General features: G+C 33.2%; 1 protein-coding gene across 2 annotated transcripts in view; it reads left to right on the top strand.

Annotated features, from left to right (window-relative positions):
* dock4a (dedicator of cytokinesis 4a) overlaps positions 1–20,729 on the top strand; it is a 199,006-nt gene that overhangs the window by 168,425 nt on the left and 9,852 nt on the right. For both annotated transcript variants that reach the window (XM_087312229.1, XM_087312228.1), the window contains 9 exons: positions 4,267–4,350; positions 6,845–6,964; positions 9,009–9,136; positions 12,324–12,444; positions 14,438–14,519; positions 14,634–14,743; positions 15,647–15,722; positions 15,809–15,870; positions 19,174–19,588. In XM_087312229.1, the coding sequence (XP_087168355.1) occupies positions 4,267–4,350; positions 6,845–6,964; positions 9,009–9,136; positions 12,324–12,444; positions 14,438–14,519; positions 14,634–14,743; positions 15,647–15,722; positions 15,809–15,870; positions 19,174–19,578 (1,188 nt within the window). In that variant the 3' untranslated portion in view covers positions 19,579–19,588. The remainder of the gene's footprint in view (positions 1–4,266; positions 4,351–6,844; positions 6,965–9,008; positions 9,137–12,323; positions 12,445–14,437; positions 14,520–14,633; positions 14,744–15,646; positions 15,723–15,808; positions 15,871–19,173; positions 19,589–20,729) is intronic.

The following is a 20,729-nucleotide window of genomic DNA, read 5'->3' as shown; positions in this document are numbered from 1 at the left end:
CTGAACGACCCTTTAAAATATGTTCCCATTATAATCTGCTAATAAACAGTAGCCATGTCGAAAATTTATTTAACATTTGACTAAATATTTTATTATTCTGTAAATTTGCTGTATAATATTTCATTTTAGTTACAATAAGTTCATTTTCACGTGACTAAATAGACCCTTTTCACATTTCCGGGTTTCTCAGTAGCGAAAGTCATCATAGTTGAGAAAACTTTCAGAAAAAGAAAAAAAAAATTGTGAGACTGATGACGGCAACCAGAGGAGAGAATAACATCAAATGTCTTGCCCCATAGACGCTGCATTAGAAACACCTCGCACAAGCGGTGATTTGTTTTTTGTAATTTGAAGCAAAGATGATACACATAAATTCATATAAATGCTCTTGCATTTTTTATCTAATTATTAAAACCTTTTAAGAATTTAAGATGCTTGTGAAATGGGTCCATTTAAATTAATAGCAATTCTAGGTAAAACCACTACACAAAGAATAATAAAAGAAATAGTTTAACCTTGTCAAAATAAATCATCCAAGTTTCAATGTCATATGAAAAAAAAACATTTTTATGACTTTTAGTGGCATGAGACAGTCAAAAACTTGAACCCTTTGAACTGTTGTGAGCTATACGCCTTGACTTTGTTGTTGCCTCACCAACTTGACAACATAAATTGTCTGTAAAGTGATTTAATGGTCTGAGCGAGCTGACTTCAGTTTCACCTTTCATTCTTTTTACCAAGATGAAAGAGTGGTTTCTGTGTGTTGTTTTGAAGCGAAACCCACAAAAGAGCATTCGGGTGGATGTTTAATGACTACCCTACATCTTCACACTTCATAGGGCCGATTGCTGAGCGTATTTCTGACAGTTACCAAGCAACAGCATGTTGAGCACTGGTCTTTTGTGAGTGTAAGCTTTAACTAAGTCTATTAAAAGGGAAGAGTGAACTGCGGGGGTCCTCCTCAATCCCAGCATGCACCTCACTGCACAGATGATGAGTTTACCGCAGAGCACAAAGCTGTGGATCTTGTCATCAAGCTGTGAAAGCCAAATCAAAATGTCAGTCAGTTTTGATATTAGTTGATAATTTGCTTTTTTGATGATCAGAGTTTTAATTAAGCCATTTCCTCTGCAATTCTGAATGTTGCACCGGTGTTTCTGAGAAATGAGTTAGTGTTCAGGTTAGTTTACAGCAGAGAAATGGCTGTGAATTTTATCAATTGTGTAAATTTACAGTGGGGGAAATAACTATTTAACGTGTCACCGTTTTCTCAGAAAACATGTTTCTGAAGGTGCTGATGACTTAAAATTTTCACCACATGTTTAATAACAACCAAAGATACACATATATGAAAAGAAAACAAATCTTAAGGAATGAAGTTATGGGTAATAAAATTAAATGACACAAGAAAAAAGTATTGAACATATGAAGAAAGGGAGGTATAGAAAAGCAGTGAAAGCCCAGACAGCAGCTGAAATCTCTCAGTAGTTCTTTAGCAACCCTCTGCCCTTCCTCAGTGTAAATGAACATTAGCTGCTTCAGTCAAACATCTATATTATCAGGATGATGACTGTGAAACCAGGGTGGACATTTTAGCAAGACAAAGATCCAAAACACAGCCAAGAAAACCCTCAAATGCTTTCAGAGAAAGAAAATCAAGCTGTAGAATGGCCCAGCCAATCACCTGACTTGAATCCAATAGAAAATACAAAATAAAGATCATTTTGGATAGACAAAACCCCAGAACCATCAAGATTTTATATATATATATATATATATATATATATATATATATATATATATATATATATATATATATATATATATATATATATATATATATATTAAGCATATTTATCCTGCACAACAAAATAGATCTGTCCAGGTTTCAAAAGTTAAGATAACAGTTAATTTATTTGGGCATAAACGTTGTAGGTTACAATCACTGTTGTAGGTTACGCATAAGTCAAAGACTACAGAATACACAAGACATGTCACTCGTATACTTTTGAATGTGGAAAAGTGTAACTGTCAATATGGCCAAAGAGCTTAGAATGACCAAGAGGCGACACTTAATAGAATGTTCCAGTGCAACAACAGGGCCCAGCAACAGCCCGGATTTTGCCATTTTGGAGTGAAAGCGGTCCGCTGTCCATTGGATCTTATTGCTGTTGCGATGGCAAGTAGCTTCTTTGTTGTTTATTTCTTAATTTAAAAAGCGCATTAAAGCTGATATACAACCTGAAAGACGACAATACAACACACTATGACAATCATCAACATTTTTAATAGTTTATTTTACAAACTTATAAAATGCTAATATGCTGTTGTTCTATATTGAAATTTTCATTCCAAAATGTCTGCTGCACCGTCTAGAGCTGTTTCCCAAATTGCACTAGAGTGTTGCCTCTTGATAATTCTATGCTCTTTGATATGGCGAATGAAGCCACGCCTTTTAGTACAGGAGCCAATCAGTGAACACTATATGGCAAATAAAGCCTGCCTTCTAGTACAGGAGCTAATCAGCGATAGATATAGAATGACAATTCTCCAGGAGAGGGGCTCGGACTAAGTGTGAGTTTCTGCAGATTTTGTGTGATATTAAAAATTTGAAATGAAACTAAATAGACGGTTGTTGTTTAATTTTATTGGTTATTCATAATATGAAATGTAATCATAACTTTGGCAAGTGGTTTTTGAGAATTTGATGTTTCCCCATTCAAACAGAACGCCCGAGCATACTTCCCGAGAGGCATTTCATAGATCGCCGCCAAGTGAAATGACTTGAATAAAAAAAAACATCTTGCGAGTAATCTAGAGCAAGTGACACAATCTGTGTGCAGTTGATGTGAATCCAGCATTAGAGTTCCATCCCTGTTAGAAGTACAGATCCATTCCTCTGTCTATTTATTATAAACAAAATTAACCCTTTCACATGTAAGTTTTAAAGACTCCCACTGTCTCCCCTGTGTGAGTTTTTTAATGTAACTTTATTTAGAATGCATCACTTTAAAATTCCCTTGGCGGTGCTTCAAGTTTAACATGTGACACAGTGGTGTTTTCTTTCTTTTATCTCTTTTCTACAAATATTGAGAAATGTCCTAATTATGTTGTAAAATATCTGAAATTCAATTTGCAAATGCTTGTAAGAACATGCATTTCACCATCTTAACAGCTTATATAATCATCATGTTATCTGATCAATAATGAGTAACGGGGGCGCCACCATGTTAAGTCTACCCTGCAAGAGAGATCAATCAACAGCTGCTGGAATTACAACATGATAATTCATTTATTTATTTTTAAATAGGTGAAAGTAGGTGACCGTTTTACTGGTAGAGGAATAAACAAACATTCTATTAACATAAGCAGTGTGTATCTTGCATGAATGACCTCCAATTATAAATGTAAAAAAAAATTATTAATGACATCAATGTGTATTTTAGAAAATCGTAAATGTTATGTTTTGTTTTGAAACCAAAACACAATAATTAAACACAAAAATATTATTTGTTTAATAACAGTGATGAAGTACCACACGTCTCTTTTTATGCCTCAGCTCTATTGAGAAGATTTGAATTTAGCAGCTGATGACTTGTGTTCTGAATGGTCTAACTACACTGGTGTAAATGTTTTTATGAAAGGGCTAAAAGACAAAAACTTTAAATTGTCCTTTTCCAATTCATAGTGTCACCTTGGAATCATAAGGTTCTATCTGCGTTCTGATTTTGAGATATTGAGCTTCAAAATTTTTGCATTTCATATAGCAAACAGTATGAGTGTAACATTTATTTTTTGAATAAAAAGTCTTAAAATGTAAACAACTTAAATAATTTATTAAAAAAACATTCCATAATGTAAATAAGTTGACATTTCAAAAGAATGTTAACAACTCAATTTTGACAAAAATGTCAGATAGAACCTTATTATTCTAAGATGATGATATGTAAAAAAAAGTGTATTGGGTCATTAGTGACCCGAGCTATGTATAAATGCAAGTATATTTTTATCTGTGTAACATAATGAACCCTTCCAAGTTCCAAAAGGTAACTAAATATGCTTTATTTTATTCTTGTGCAATTGTTATTGAAATATCAGTAGCTCTTTTAACTATTGCTGCTTATAGTATAGAGATCCATCTGTGTTCGAAATACAGGTCCAGGTCACTAAAGACCTGAGAATGTAATACTGATTGACAAAACATTAATTCCTTTAATTTTTGGCTGAAAGCAAATAATTGACTAATCTTTTTATGTACTTTCACAGGCATTCTTTGCAAAGGATTATATCGCAAATCATCCAGAGGATGGAGAGAAAATTACTCGTCTTAGAGAACTGATGTTTGAACAGGTACAATTGTTATATTTGTGTCAACAACATAATGTTTTTTTGTTTGTTTGTTTGTTTAGACAATTGATTTGAAAATATATTTGAATGCAATAGGCCTTTTTCACACTTCTTGGTTCCGGTAAGCGAAAGAGTGTCACAACATCCGGTTTTAATGCAACAGAGCATTCCAGGCTGCAACTAAAAAAAAACGACACCCTTACCTCAATTTCTATCATTTCCCAAAAGACGAAGGACAGAGGAAATCATGGGTGAAATTAATTAGACAGAATGAAAATCTTTTGTTTCAGGTTATATGCAGGGGTACCTTTATGTGCAGTATGCACTTCAAAGCGAGATCATGTTTTATCAAATATTGGTGGTCTTAGTTTTATTTTGATGTATAATTATAATATAGACAAAATTCCAAATAAGCTATCTGCCTTCCACAAACAAGTGCTTTTATAATGGTCATTAATATAAGCATAATTTCTCCCCACATTGCTATTTCATTTGGAATAATACACAATTTATACAAATCCAAATCACTTAAAAAAATTAAGTCGGTTTGACAACAAAATTAATTTTGTTAGTCAGTCATATAATAAAGATGGTTGACTTTTCTTACAATGAATTCCTTTCTCATTACAAAATCTCAATAACCTAGCAAACTTTCAACTGTTATTGGTTGAATTCCTTGAGAGACCCTTGTTATTTAGTGGTATTAATCAAGATTATCCTTTTGATACATCGTCTTTTGATATTACTAAATTGTATGTTGGCAAAACTTTTTTTTTAAGTAATTACCAAGAAAAACTATAGAGCTATTCATATTCTTTTCAAAAAAATAAATCTTACTTCTACCTTAGATTCAATCTTATTGGATGTCTTTATTAAAAAGTGAATTGATTTGCTGGAAAAAAGTGTGGCTGTTACCACAGAAATATCAAGTTAGAAATAAAATTAAAGAAATATCCTAGAAAGGTTTCCACAGATTTTATCCAGCAAAACATTATTAACAAAAATTTTAAAGTGGAATTGATGTAAATTGTATTTATGCAATGAACACGAGGAGATGGTTTTACACTTATTTTGGCATTGTACATACTCAGTCAAGAGGCAGAGGTGCAAAAATGTATTAGAAATTTCAGTATTTAAAAACCTCTTTCATCATCATGGGAAAATTAAATTTTTGGCATTACTGTCTATCCTAATTAAGATGAATTCTTTTTTTATTTAATTTACTTTTATTGTTAACAAAATTGCACATTCATAAATGTAATTTTAAGGTATTAATGACTGAAATATGCTTGTAAAATTCCAGTATCAGAGACTCTTTATACTAGAAAGCCCTACTCACTTAAAAAAAAACTGTGAACTGTGTAATATATTTATTTAATTTTTACATTTGTACATTTTGTATTTTATTCATAATTACCCCCTGATATTTATATTTTTGTGTTGTGAAATGTTATTTGCTGTTCTTTAAATAAATAATAAAAAAAAAATTAAGCAGATAAACAAACTGCAACATGAACTAACTTTATCCTGACGATTCAGAAAGTAAACACACTCTATTCTCTACAGACTGACTGTTTTGAAGATATTTGCAACTTTAAAATTGGAACATTTAGGGGTTAGTGGAAAACTGAAATGCTTTAATAGAATAGAAAGTTAACTGAGTGTGTTGAGTGTGAAGTTGAGTGTGAATGTCATCCAAGGGGTTGTTGCTAGATCGAATGTGTTTGTGGATGGAAATTAAGGAGAAATATTTATATTATTTAATAAATTTCCCATATGTTGTATTTTATTAACATCTACCCCCACCAGATACTCAATCGTCACAGCACTGTAAAAACAGTTGTTATGCAGAGTATTATTTGTTATCTATTAAGTTACCCAATAAATTGTATTTTTTTAATGCCTACCCTCACCCCAACCCTAAACCTAACCGTCACAGTACTGTTAAAATATTATTAATTGTTATACAGTTTCATAAAAAAAAGCTGCTATATTAATGGGCATATCGCACTTCCGGCCGACCATGTATCGGATCTAGACTTTACCCATCCAATGTCCTGAGGCTGTCATGTTTCTGCGACTGCTAGAGAAACCGGAAACATTGCTTCAAATGGCGCTAATGATTTTTAATTTAGCTGTGATAAATGTCTATTCATACAATTATAAAAAACGTATGAATAAACCCAAAAAGATCAATAATATAAACTATGCATCAAGACAATTGTAATATTCTTAAAGTAACTTTAGATATATAATTCTTTTTAAAAAGGATTTTTGAGATTAACGATAAAGATGTGTGAAATATTATTTTGCTTGGACCACATGACAGTTTGTCGAATTAAATGCAAAGATTTAATCAATAAAAAGTTATTCAAAACCAACATAAATTGCCAGAATTTTTTAATGAAAATGTTGCATGTGTTTTAAACTATTTTAAAAGTAGTTTGTGAATACTAATGTTTTTTTAAGAATAATAAGAGTGTTTCTCTGTTTACAGGCTCATATTCTGGAATTTGGTTTAGCCGTGCATGAGAAGTTCGTCCCACAGGACATGAAGCCGTTACATAAAAAGCTGGTCGACCAGTTTCATGTAATGCGCTCCAGTTTGGGAATTCAAGTAGGTTTACACTTTATTAACACACTTTTTAAGCTGAATTTTTATATTTTTTTTATGGTCAAAGAAAAGTCTAAGGGCTCTATTTTGACGATCAATGCGCAAAGTGCAAAGCACAGGGCGCAAAATCATTAAGGGCGTGTCAGAATCCACTTTTGCTAATTTAAGGACAGAAAAATCCGCTTTGCGCCGTGGCGCATGGTCTAATATGGTTGAGCTTGTTCTCCTAATGAGTTATAGGTGTGTTTTGAGAATAAACCAATCATCTCTCAGTCCCTTTAAGAGCCAGTTGCGTCACACCATAGCGCATTTGCTAACAGACTTTGTAAGTGGAAAAACTGAACGCTTCATTAGCAAGAAAACAGTTAAACAGAGCATCTGCAGCACGAGAATAAGATATAAGGCATCTTATTATCTACTTTCACTTTCTCTCTCGTGGATAGGGAAACTTCTTGTACACACAGACATCAATTAGCCTACAAATAATTAATTTCGTTTGTTAAGCGCAAAGATTTGTTTCAAAACTATTTCTAAATTCAGTTCTAATTTCCAGCAAATGAATAAATGAACACTAATAACAAAGTGTGTTCAAAAAATCTTTATATCCAAATACACGGGCAGCATGTGTATTTGGATATAAAGATTTTTTGAACACACTTTGTTATTGTTATTTGTTATATAGTCTAAAACCTGACAGGTAGACAAATCTAAGCTTGTTTCAATAAAACAAATATAAATATGCATATAATAAAAACATTATACAAAAGCAAATTGTCACGAATTTGAAAAGGCCCCCCGAGATGAAGAGGGCATGAAAGTTTTTTTTTTTTATTTATGTAGGCTAGAAAATAATATGTTTTGTAATATTTTAATCTTTTATAATTATATCATATATAAATATCCTTATTATATATATATATATATATATATATATATATATATATATATATATATATATATATATATATATATATATATATATATCCTTAATATTTAAATTATTTTTCATATGTAAAGATATTTGTGTATTGCTCTACATCTTGTGTGTATTAGGCAATGTGTAAGCAAGGCGCGCAAATAACACACTCTGCGCTGGACAATAGACCGGCTTTGTTATGGTCTATTGAAAAATCTATTATAGTTTCTTAAAATAGCAACACGCCAGCAATGCGCCTCAGAAAGCCTTTCTTTTTAGACCAGAACGCCAATGGGCGCACATATGAGCGCAAATGCATTCACTATTTAAACAGCAAGGCACAAAACGGCAGAACGACTCTTGCGCCAAGCTGAAACTAGCAAACAACAATTGCGTTGCGCCTTGCGCCACATTGCGCCAGGTGGATGGTAGGGCCCTAACACTCTTTCTGCTGTGTTTATTAAAAATTTTAATTATCATATAAATAGACATTCACTTAAACATTTCTTAAAGGGATAGTCCACTCTAAAATAAATTCATTCATTCAATCATTCATTCTCTTTTCGGCTTAGTCCCTTTACTAATCAAGGGTCGCAACAGCGGAATGAACCGCCAACAAATGTTTTATGCAGCGCATGCCCTTCCAGCTGCAACCCATCACTTTGAAAGACCCGTACACTTCCATTACCACACATACACTAAAGAAAATTTAGCTTACCCAGTTGACCTATAGCGCATGTGCTTGAGCTGTGGGGGAAACTGGAGCACCCAGAGGAAACCCATGCCAACATGGAGAGAACATCCAAACTCTACATAGAAATGCCAACTGACCTAGCCGAGGATCGAAACAGCATCCTTCTTGCTGTGAGGCAAAGGCAATACCCACTGCGCCACCATGCTGCTCCCTAAAATAAATTATATTGCTGTTCATTTTCTTAAACCTGTGGCAGCTCTTAACAGTACACATTTAAAAACCTTCTTTAATAATCTACTGATAGGAAAAATGACACCTAAAACATTTAGAGGGATTAAAAAAATTTTTGTGAACTGTCCCTTTAGAAATAGTGACATTATTTTTTACATTCAAGCCAATATACGGATCACTAAAACAGTTCATATTTTGTCATTTAGCCACAAGAGTTTCCTGCTTATGTTCGAGTGAGTCCGCTTCATTTTGCAAATGGCAGTCCACGCACATGCAGGACCCCCGTACCCAATGCCATCAGCCCAGAAGGAGGACGAATTGTGGCAAGACGAAGGTTTGTGTCATTTTAGCTTTGGGTAGAATTTTGTGATGCAAAAAAAAAAGTTCTTTATCTTGGTTTCACAACAAATTTTAAGGTAACTTTTTCAGCAAGTAGGTATCATACTCAATAACTAAGACAAGACAAATGCACAAATAGAGGCATTTTTAGCAGGTTGGTGCAAATGATGCAAAATGCAGGACATGTTTGCCACAAATATACTGTATTTGGCTCAATCCATTCTTCCACACAAGTTTTACTTTACGTGAGGCGAAAAAAATATCCCACAACTATAGTGGCAAGTTAGGAATAAACAGGCAAAAATAGAAAACTGCTGACAAAGAAAATGTTTCACAGAACATTGAAAATGTTCACAGCACATACAAAACATAGAAAAACAAACTCGTTGCAAGTTCTAAAACAAATATACAGTTGAATTATTAACCCCCTTTGATTTTTTTAACAGAGCTATTTAACAGAGCTAGGACATTTTTACAGTATGTCTGATAATATTTTTTCTTCTAGCAAAAATTTGTTTTATTTCGGCTAGAATAAAAGCAGTTATTAACTTTTAAAACCCAATTTTAAGGACAAAATTATTAGCTCCTTTAAGCTATATATTTTTTCATTAGTCTACAGAGCAAACCATCATTATACAATAACTTGCCTAATTACCCTAACCTAACTAGTTAACCTAATTAACCTAGTTAAGCCTTTAAATGTCACTTTAAGCTGTATAGAAGTGTCTTGATAAATATCTAGTCAAATATTATTTACTGTCATCATGGCAAATATAAAATAAATCAGTTATTAGACATGAGTTATTAACACTATTATGTTTAGAAATGTGTTGAAAAAATGTTCTCTCCGTTAAACAGAAATTGGGGAAAACATAAACAAGCGGTCTAATAATTTAGGGGGGCTAATAATTCTGAGTTCAATTGTATGTATATATATATATATATAAATATATATATATATATATATATATATATATATATATATAAATATATATATATATATATATATATATAAAAAACAAAAATAAGATAAATAAAACAAATAAGACTTTCTTCAAAAGAAAAAATATTATCAGACATACTGTGAAAATGTCCTTGCTCTTTTAAACATCATTTGGAAAATATTTAAAAAAGAAGAAAAAAAATCGAAGGTGGCTAATAAATATAATAATATAATAATATTTATATATAATAAATATATATATATATATATATATATATATATATATATATATATATATATATATATATATATATATATATATATATATATATATATATTTAAAACCAAAGCAGGTTTAAACTACCAGAACTGTTGCTATGACAACAACTTTTGAAGAACAAAACAATCCTGGATCGTGTCAAATAGTCAATATCCAAATCCAGCTAATTGAGTAATCCACGTATGAAGAACAGACCCCAGGATATTAAAATAAACAATACAAACAAAAAACACCTCTCAGATCTCACCACTGGCTCTAAACAGGAAGCAGCCGGGTTTGTCATGTTTTTTAATGTTTTTTAATTGCAGCATGTTCCTGTATTTGCACTGTGAGAATTTTCATTCGCTTGTGTTTTTAAATTGATGAAAAAGCTTTCTCAGTTTGTTAGTGTTTTCCTATTTGATTTTTCTATTTTCTGAACCTGCAGCATGTTTGGTCTCACTTTTAGAACACATTTTTGTAACTTTGTGCCAATTATTTTTGATTGTACTGAATACCCTGAACTCGCAACAAACATGTCCCGCATTTTGCACCATTTGTGCCGCCCAGCTGAAATTCATATCTGTTTTTGCATTTCAATTAACTTATGTTATCCACTCAACCAAATACTTAAAGTTGCAGTATGTAAGTTAGACACTCTAGAACTGAACTTTAGTACTTTGTTAGTGCAACAGCACGTATCAGTGATTCAGCATGTACATTTAATTATAAAGAGGTTTAATATGTATTAATTAGATTATAAACCTTACCATTTTAAAGGAGTGGAATGAGTGCACGTATATTCTGTGCTTCTGAATGGCTGTTCTTAAATTTCTGTTTGGTCTGGCGCAAATTGGTCTGTTTGGTCAAATTGCTTATCACTGCAAATCTCGTCACGTAGCGTGTTGTTAGGATACATGGTTACAATGTAACTTGCCCACCTAATGTTTACGCTCGTGATGTTTATATTATTTGCTAATTAATAACCACCTCATGTGGAACTGAATCTGCATCTCATTTCTGGAGGCTGCTTCTCTCCACCAGAGGTCACATTTTACATACTTTGTGAGCCTACCTAACTGAATGAATAATATGCGCTGTTTTCCACCAAGGCAACCCAGGGTGCTGAAATATAATTAGCTAAACTAGCTCTGGGTAGAAAAAGGGACCAAAACAAAGACAGCCGTTCCGACACACATTATTAAAGCAGAATATCTGACTTCTGCATTGTTTTTTAAATAAACAAGAATGTTCATTTAGCATGTTTCAAAAATATATGCAAACATATTATGGTATTTTTATGCTTTAGAATAGTCAAAAACTTACATACAGCACCTTTAAATTCACATTGGTGGGAAGCTAGTATATAAAAAACAGTTTTTTTTCTCAACGTGCAGCATGTTTGAGGTTTTTCAGCCACCGTACGCAAGTAATCTGTAAGGAGTGATGCGATGCTTCACATCTGGTGTGAACCCAAAATTAATGTGAAAGTTCACCCAAAAACTAACATTCTGTCATCATTTACTCATCTCATGTTTTTAGGGGGGAAATTTATTGTTTTATGTTCAATCTACTTACATTTGTAAAATAAAAAATTGTGTTGGGACAGGATGAGGGAATTGTGTGGAACCCAGCATTTTTTACAGTGAATGTTGGAAATGGGCAGCGATTGACTTCTTTAGTGTTTTTTTCCTCCTACTATTGAAGTAGGTACCGTTTTCCAACATTATATAAAATCTCTTCTTTTGTGTTCAACTGAAAAAAGAAACTCATGACGATTTGCAAACACTTGAGGGTGAAAAAACAGACTAAACATTGTTTTTGGGTGAACTAACCCTTTAAGTTGAGATAAAGAATTTTATACTTCACTTCATGTTGATGCTGTTCAAAAGAGAAAATGTTTTGTTTAGATTTGATTGGCAGCTGTAACACACCCACACATTTGCTAAATTTATAATGTGTTTCACCCGTGTGTTTCAGCCCTCTCAGTTATCCAGCCGTCAACAGATACTCCTCATCCTCACTGTCATCGCAGGCCTCAAACGAAGTGAGCAACATCACAGGCCAGTCTGAGAGCTCGGATGAGGTCTTCAACATGCAAGTGAGACACTCAAAGAGACTCGCTGTTTTAACCAACCGAAAGTAACACTGCCAGCCAAAATAAAAAAAAAATCTTCAATTTATTTATTTATTCAGTTGGTATGAATTGACAGCTGGTGTGTGTAGTACTGTCAGCTGTCGTCAAGTTGAAATATTAAAAAAAGGATCTTTTTTATGGACAAAAAAAATGCAGCAGTGAATAAATTATGTCTCTGTTGACGCTGTTTAATGTTACTGAACGGCTAAATAATCAGTCCCTCCTGGATTTTGTGAAAAGAAAAACTTTTTTTTTTCTTTTTTTATGACTAAAATGATCAAAAATTGCAGACATATTTCTATTGTTGTTGCTGTGGAAATATATACAAATTTGTAATATTTAACAAATATATTATTATAATTTTATGTAATACAACATAATATAATACTTTTTTAGGGTTTTTCAATTAGTATTTAGTAATTAATATTTTTTTATAGAATTTATTTTATTTTTAAATTTTTATTTAAATATGTATTTATATTTATGTATTTATAGGGTAATTTTAAAAACAATGTCATTTTTTCCTAAAAACATTTTTCACGGAGTATACAAACCTTTCAAATTTATTTAGTATGTATTTATACACAAATATTATGGATTATCAATAAATATGGTCATGTATAATCTGAAAATAGCATTTTGAAGTCTCATCATCACATGTAAGTTTATTGTTCACTTTTTAGTATAGTCAAGTTCGAGTTTCTTAATATATATATATATATATATATATATATATATATATATATATATATATATATATATATATATATATATATATATATATATATATATATATATACAGTTGAAGTCAGAATTATTAACCCTCTTTTGAATTTTTTTGTTTGTTTTCTTTTAATTATTTCCCAAATTATGTTTAACAGAGCAAAGACATTTCCACAGTATGTCTGATAATATTTTTTCTTCTGGAGAAAGTCTTATTTGTTTTATTTCGGCTAGAATAAAAGCAGTTTTAATTTTTTAAAAACATTTTAAACATTATATATATATATATATATATATATATATATATATATATATATATATATATATATATATATATATATATATATATATATATATATATATGTGTGTGTGTGTGTGTGTGTAAACTTGTATACACACACACATACATGTATACAATGTAACTAAAAAAGAGTGAATCTGTAAATAGGAAAATTATGGAAAGAGAGCACTTTTTTGCATGTGAGATGCTAATTGTCTAATCCGATTTAATAATTTATGCCAAGCTAACCCAAAAGTGCTCCTGCCAGACCTAGAGTTTGGCTGAATGAATTAAAAATATATATATACAGTTAAACTCAGAAATATTAGCCCCCCCTGAATTATTTGCCCCGTTTATTTTTTTTATTTTTAGAGACAAGATTTTTTCAACACATTTCTAAACATAACAGTTTTAATACCTCATTTCTAATATCGGATTTATTTTATCTTTGCCATGATGACAGTAAATAAAATTTTACTAGATACTTTTCAAGACACTTCTATACAGCTTAAAGTGAAATTTAAAGGCCTAACTATGGTAATTAGGTTAACTAGGCAGGTTAGGGTAATTAGGCAAGTTATTGTAAAATGATGGTTTGTTCTGTTGACTACTGAAAAAAATTAGCTTAAAGGGACTAATAATGTTGTCCTTAAAATGGATTTAAAAAAATTAAGAACTGCTTTTATTCTAGCTAAAATAAAACAAATAAGACTTACTCCGGGAGAAAAAAATATTATCAGACATACTGTGAAAATTTCCTTGCTCTAAACATCATTTTGGAAATATTTGAAAAAGACAAAGAAATTCAAAGATGGTTATTAATTCTGATTTCAATTGTAGATATGTGAGTGTATATATTTGTGTGTGTGTACACATTTTTATATATAAATAAACTATATTTATATCAGCTCATTTACTACTTATCACATTATGTACATGTTATGTTTTTTTCAGCCCAGTCCATCTACCTCAAGTCTGAGCTCAAATCACTCCGGCTCCCACAATGTGAACAGCTCTGCTCCCTCCAGCAACAGAGGTGATTCAGTTCAACAGAGCAGAAGCAAACCGTTCTCACAGCGGCTGCAGCACAGTTACCAGCATTTTACAGCACTGCCTCATTTACTCTGTTATCTTTCTTTCTTTTCATCAGCTTCTCCACTGCCGTCTGACAAGCACAAACACACCAGAGATAATGCCTGCCTTTCTCCACGGGACAGACTCTGCAGCGGCATTTTCCCAAACCCACTGGATCCCTCACAGGTCAGGACAACTGCAAAAAAAAAAAAACACAATACGAAAGAAACAATGGAAATATGCTCGTTTTACAAGTCACCTAAATTTGAATAGCTGAGTTTTACCATTTTTTTTTATCCAATCTGCCGATATCTGGCTAGAGCACTTTTAGCTTAACATAAATCATTGAATCCGATTAGTCCATTGAGATTTCGGTGTACATGTATTGAGCATATCTAAATTCACGTGTTTGAGTGTGTGTTACACAAACACTCATTGGCCACTTTATTAGGTACACTTTACTAGTACCGGGTTGGACCCTTTTGCCTTCAGAACTCCCTTAATCCTTAATGGCATAGATTCAACAAGGTACTCAAGGCATCAACAAGGCATTTGCACCCACAGAACTGCCGCTTACTGGATATTTTCACTTTTTCAGACAATTCTCTGTAAACCATAGAGATGATGGTTGTGTGTAAAAATCCCATTAGATCAGTTCTGTTTCTGAAATACTCAGCCAACCCATCTGGCACCAACAACCACCAATAACTTGACCATGTTTACCTGCCTAAATGCATTGAGTTACTGGCATGTGATTGGCTGATTAGAAATTTGCATTCATGAGCAGTTGGACAGGTGTACCTTATAAAGTGTAAATGATAAGCAGTCAAAAAATTACAATTAGATGTAAAATGTAATCAAATATTGTAAATACGTATTATTGTAGGTATATTACGCATTAAAATTCTATTCAAACTTCTTAAAAGTAAAGTCCCCTAATGAATCTACTGTATGAAATTAATAATCTGTCTGTTGTCATAAAATATCCAGCTCTCAATGTTCATTAAGCATCCAAAGAGAGATGATATAGTAAAAAGGTGTAGCGGATTGATTTGGATTTCTGTCTTTTTGTCTCTTTATGCTTTGCAGCGAATGATTCCCTTCCAGATACCAGTGGATTCAGCATTATCACGCTGTGAATCCAATCTCCCCACACCTGAGACAGGTACTGCAGCTCTCTGACAACTAATACACATTAATCGCTCATGTTCAGCTCATTAACAAGTCTTTCTGTTCTTGTGTCTTCCAAAGGATCTCTGTGCAAGACCGTGAGGTCACTGTCCCCCATGCCCACTGCCCGGTCCCCACAGAAGGTGACCGTTTAGGCTTAATTTACTCAGTTACTAATGTTTACTAGATGATTTGATATGGAAGGTATATTTCGAAATAATTCACAACTATAGAATGAATGGATTTTGTTTAAAAGTTGTTTTTTTTTATGCAGTGATGACGTGTAGAGAAGCGAATAAGTTAAAGTTCTAGATGATTTGATGTACATATTTGGAAGGAATTCACAATTCTAGACTGAATGAAGTGGTTTTGTTTAAAAGTTTTAGGGCCCTATCATACACCCGGCGCAGTGTGGCGCAAGGCGTGACGCAGTAGTCTTTTGGTAGTTTAAGCTTGGCGCAAGAGTCGTTTTGAGGCATTGCGCTACGCTGTTTAAATAGCAAATGCATTAGCGCTCATTTTTGCGCCCATAGGCGTTCTGGTCTAAAAAGGGAGGTGTTCTGAGGCGGACCGCTGGCGCGTTGCTATTTTGACAAACTATAATAGATTTTTCATTAGACCAAAACTAACCCGGTTTAACTCCGGCGCAGAGTTGCGCCTCGCTTATACACTGCTTAATACGCACAAGAGAGCAATAGGCAAATATCTTTACATATGAAAAAATGTAAATATTAAGGATATATATAGGATATAATAAGAATAGATATAGGATATAAATATAAAGGATTAAAATATTACAAAACATTATTTTCTAGCCCACAAGTTTCAGTTCATTCATAACAATTTGCTTTTGTATAATGTTATTATTATTAGCAGTATTATTTATTCTATCCATATGTATATTTGTTTTATTAAAAACAAGCTTAGATTTGCCCACCTGTCAGGTTTTAGACCATACGGGGCAAAGCATGTGTTTTAGGATATAACTCAGGTTTTTGAGCACATTTTGCTATTATTATTCATTTATTCATTTGCTGGAAATTAGAACTGAATTTAGAAATAGTTTTGAAACGAAACTTAACAAACAAAATTATTTATTTATAAACTAATTGATGTCTGTGCGTAAAGGTTTCCCTATCCAAGAGCGAAAGTGAAAGTGATCCATTATCTCTCATTCTCACGCAGTAGATGCTCTGTTTAACAGTTTTCTGTTAAAAAACTGTTAACTGTTAACTGTTTTCTTGTGAAATGCTCATTTTTTCCACTTAGACTTACTTTGCGTCCTGTTAATAGTGAATGCGCTCTTGGCGCAATGCAGCTGACTCTTAAAGGGAATGGGAGATGAGACTCTAATTGGTTTATTCTTAAAACACACCTATAACTCATTAAGAAAATAAACTCAACCCTTTTAGACCATGCGCCGAAGCGCAAGGCAGATTTCCCGTCCTTAAATTAGCAAAAACGCGTCCTGACACGCCCTGAAAGCATTTGCGCCCTGCGTTTTGCGCATGGACCTCCAAAATAGAGCCCTTAAAGTTTGTTTTAATCAAGTGATGGCATTTAGCTATGGAACAGAAAATGTCCAAACACAGAGCCTTGAAGTAAACAAAATGATTTCATATAACATATATATTTTAAAATGAGGGACTAAGGTGAAGGATTTTGAGTGAGTAAGATATATTTGGTTGGAATTCACCATTCTAGAATGAATGAATTGGTATTGTTTGAACGTTTTTTTAATGAAATAATGGTGCATATCGAAAGAGAAGAAGAGGTCTAAGCACTTGGGGAACAGTTTTGAACTTAAATGGTTTGTAGCAATCGGTTTCCTCTAACGGAGTTATCTTAACTTTTGGGGTTTTACAGTGTAGCTAGAGAAGAGGTACAAGCACAGAGCCTTGAGGTAAACAAAATTATTTTAAACAATAGATATATTTGGGAAATCAGGGGCTAAGCTAAAGGAGAGAAAGTGAGTAAGATGTATTTGGTAAGAATTCACGATTCTAAAGTGAATGGAGTGGTTTTGTTTAAAGTTAGAGAAGCGAATAGGTCCAAGCACTGAGCCTTGAAGTAAACACAATTATTTCATATAATAGATATAAAATTAGGAACTGAGGTGATGGATAGTGAGTGACAAAAATATATTTGGTTGGAATTTGCAATTCTAGAATAAATGGTTTTGTTTAAACATTTTTAAAATGAAGTAATGGCATGTAGCTAGAGGTCCAAGTACTGAGCCTTGAGGTAGACAAAATGATTTTACTGTATATAATAGATATATTCGGTAGAAATGAATGATTCTAGAATGAATGGAGTGATTTTTTTGAAAGGTTTTTTTTTTATCAAGTGATGGTTTGAACAGTAGCTAGAGAAGAGAAGATAAACAGAATTATTTCATATAACAGATATCAGGGACTAAGCTGAAGGATAGTAAGATTTCATAATTCTAAAGTGAAAAAAGTAGTTTTGTACACAAGATGATTTGATATAAAAGATATATTTGAATGGAATTCCCAATTCTAAAATGAAAGGAGTAGTTTTGTTTGAAAGTTGATTTGTTTTAATGCAGTGATGATGTATAAGTAGTCAGTTTTTCCCCATATATCACACTCAAAAAAAGGATTACTGCTCCTTGTTCAAACTACCTGTTTAAAATGAGCTGAAACAACACAATTCTTCTACCTTCTTTGGCCAGTTTATTTGTTCTATGTTTAGTCCACTTAAATTTGTGAACCATTAAGTTAACAAGCGTTTTGTGTTAGTCCAACATGAAGGAACTGTGTTGGTCCAACTACCTGGATAGGGGAGTTGTAGTTCCCAACATGCTTTGCGTGGGATTGAATTAAGGGAGGGAAATGTTCACAATAAAAGTAATCTTATGTGTTTAAAGTGAATAGAAAGACATGTTAGAGTTTAATCTTCACTTTAGTTTGAAGATTTAGAAGAGTTTCATGTAATGCTTTGAGTTTTGATGACCACCTTGGAGAAGCACCCATGCAGATTTTGCTTTGCTTAGTGAGCAAAGGCTTTCTTAAAGTTAGTTCTGAGATCAGTCTCAATTAACTCTAAATGTAACTCATGAAATATGGCTCTATTAGTACATTTAAGATAACTCCAAATAAAACAAAGACACTTTGAAATGTAAAACACATAATAGACATGCCAGATCATAAGTTAAGTTAAATAAAAATACAAATGTATTTAAACTTTTATTTGACAAAATCAAGTTGGATCAACTCAACTGCATTTAATTGTCTAAATAGTTTTTTTCTTGTTGTTGTTGGTTCTACACAAATTAATTGGATGGAAATCCTGCCCTCAATTAAATTGAGTTCCTCCTATAAGTTATTTTATAGAGTGCATGCAGTCCTACTGTGTATGAACAGCTAGCATGAAAACTTACTAATTCTTAATAACTGTTTGTCCTTGATTATTTTGCTCCTCAGTCAATGGTGCCACCCCTGACACCCTCCCCGACCGATGGCTTGCCGATGGGGAGTCTGGCGTCTCATTCACCTGCCCGCTCCGGCAGTTACAGCAGTGGCATCTCATCCCTCAGCCGATGCAGTGTCTCTGAAACATGCGGCATTGACCTGCCACCAGCCGACCCTCCTCTACCACCCGCCATGCCCACAGATATGCCGATTCGCAGGGGCAGCAAGACTCCTCCACCCTACAGTGTGTACGAGCGGAACAACCCTCGGCGGGCGACGCCACTGCCTCACAGTCTGTCAGTGCCACCGAGTACCGAAAACCCCAGCCTGAGTGCCAAACCCCAGCTGAACCGTACACAGAGGATTAATTCTGAGCCACGGCACCGGCCCACACCCAGAAAGGTTTCACAGCTGTAGTGTGGCAATGGTAACTAAACGGACTATTTTTTGCAATCCTCGACTGTAAAATTACTGTAGGTTATGTATCATAATTGCGAATGTTTTCAATTGCAGGGAGGCGGATTTATTTAGAGGGCTGAGAGTTGTGGATTAATAGGTAAATCTCATTAATAGAGAAACCATGAAATGTCATAGAAATGATAAATTATTCATTCATTCATTCATTCATTTATAAGTCCCTTATTTATCAGGAGTCACCACAGCAGAATGAACCACCAATTATTGAATTACTTTTAAATTGCACTTCAAATTGAGTACTATTATGCTGCAAAATATATAGTAAAATAATGTATTGTCATCATGGAAAAAGACAAATTAGTTATTAAACCTTTTGGGCCTATCATACACCTGGCGCCATATGGCATGTTTGACATGCTTGGAGAGATTTGTTATTATTTTCAGACCCGCACAACCCTAATTTTCACATTTTGCACTATGTTGTTTAAATAGTAAATACATTTGCTCCACTTTGTGGACTCATGGGTGTGCTGGTCTATAAAGGAGGAGTGTTAAGGCACATTGTTGGTGCGCTGCTATTCTGAGAAACTGAAATAGGCCACGCCATTGACTAAATAGAAGCTTGTCTGATTGTTTAATACACACAGGATGTACAGCAATACACAGATATCTTTACATATGAAAAAAAAGCGTTAAAATGTTATAAAATGTATTATTCTCTACATAATTATAAAAAAACACTGCCTCCATGCTTTTTTCATGTCGGGGGGCTTTTTCAGTTTATTCCTGACAGTTTGCAATTTAATTATGTTATTAATATTATCACAACTAGTTGAGATTTGTCCACCTTACAAGTTTTTGTGACGCATGACTCCCCATATGTGTTTTTTGACCACACTTGTTATTATTGTTTATTTATTCGTTTGCTGGAAATTAGAACTGAATTTACAAAAGTTTTGAGAGACTTCCAGTTTTGATGAGCGAGTAGCACGCACCTCAAGACAGCTCTGTGAAAAATCTTGTAAAAGATAGTGAGCACCAATATACATATAGTCACACATTCTAGAAACTACTAACCGACTTCAGGATTTAATTTGTCCAGTTTTCTTATTATGTCGGCAAAATCTCGAAAAACCCGGACCAATCACCTC

Source organism: Danio rerio, chromosome 25 (assembly GCF_052040795.2).
Source record: "Danio rerio strain M-AB ecotype USA chromosome 25, GRCz13ab, whole genome shotgun sequence".
NCBI classification, from domain to species: domain Eukaryota; kingdom Metazoa; phylum Chordata; class Actinopteri; order Cypriniformes; family Danionidae; genus Danio; species Danio rerio.
This window is presented reverse-complemented; position numbering and strand designations above follow the sequence as displayed.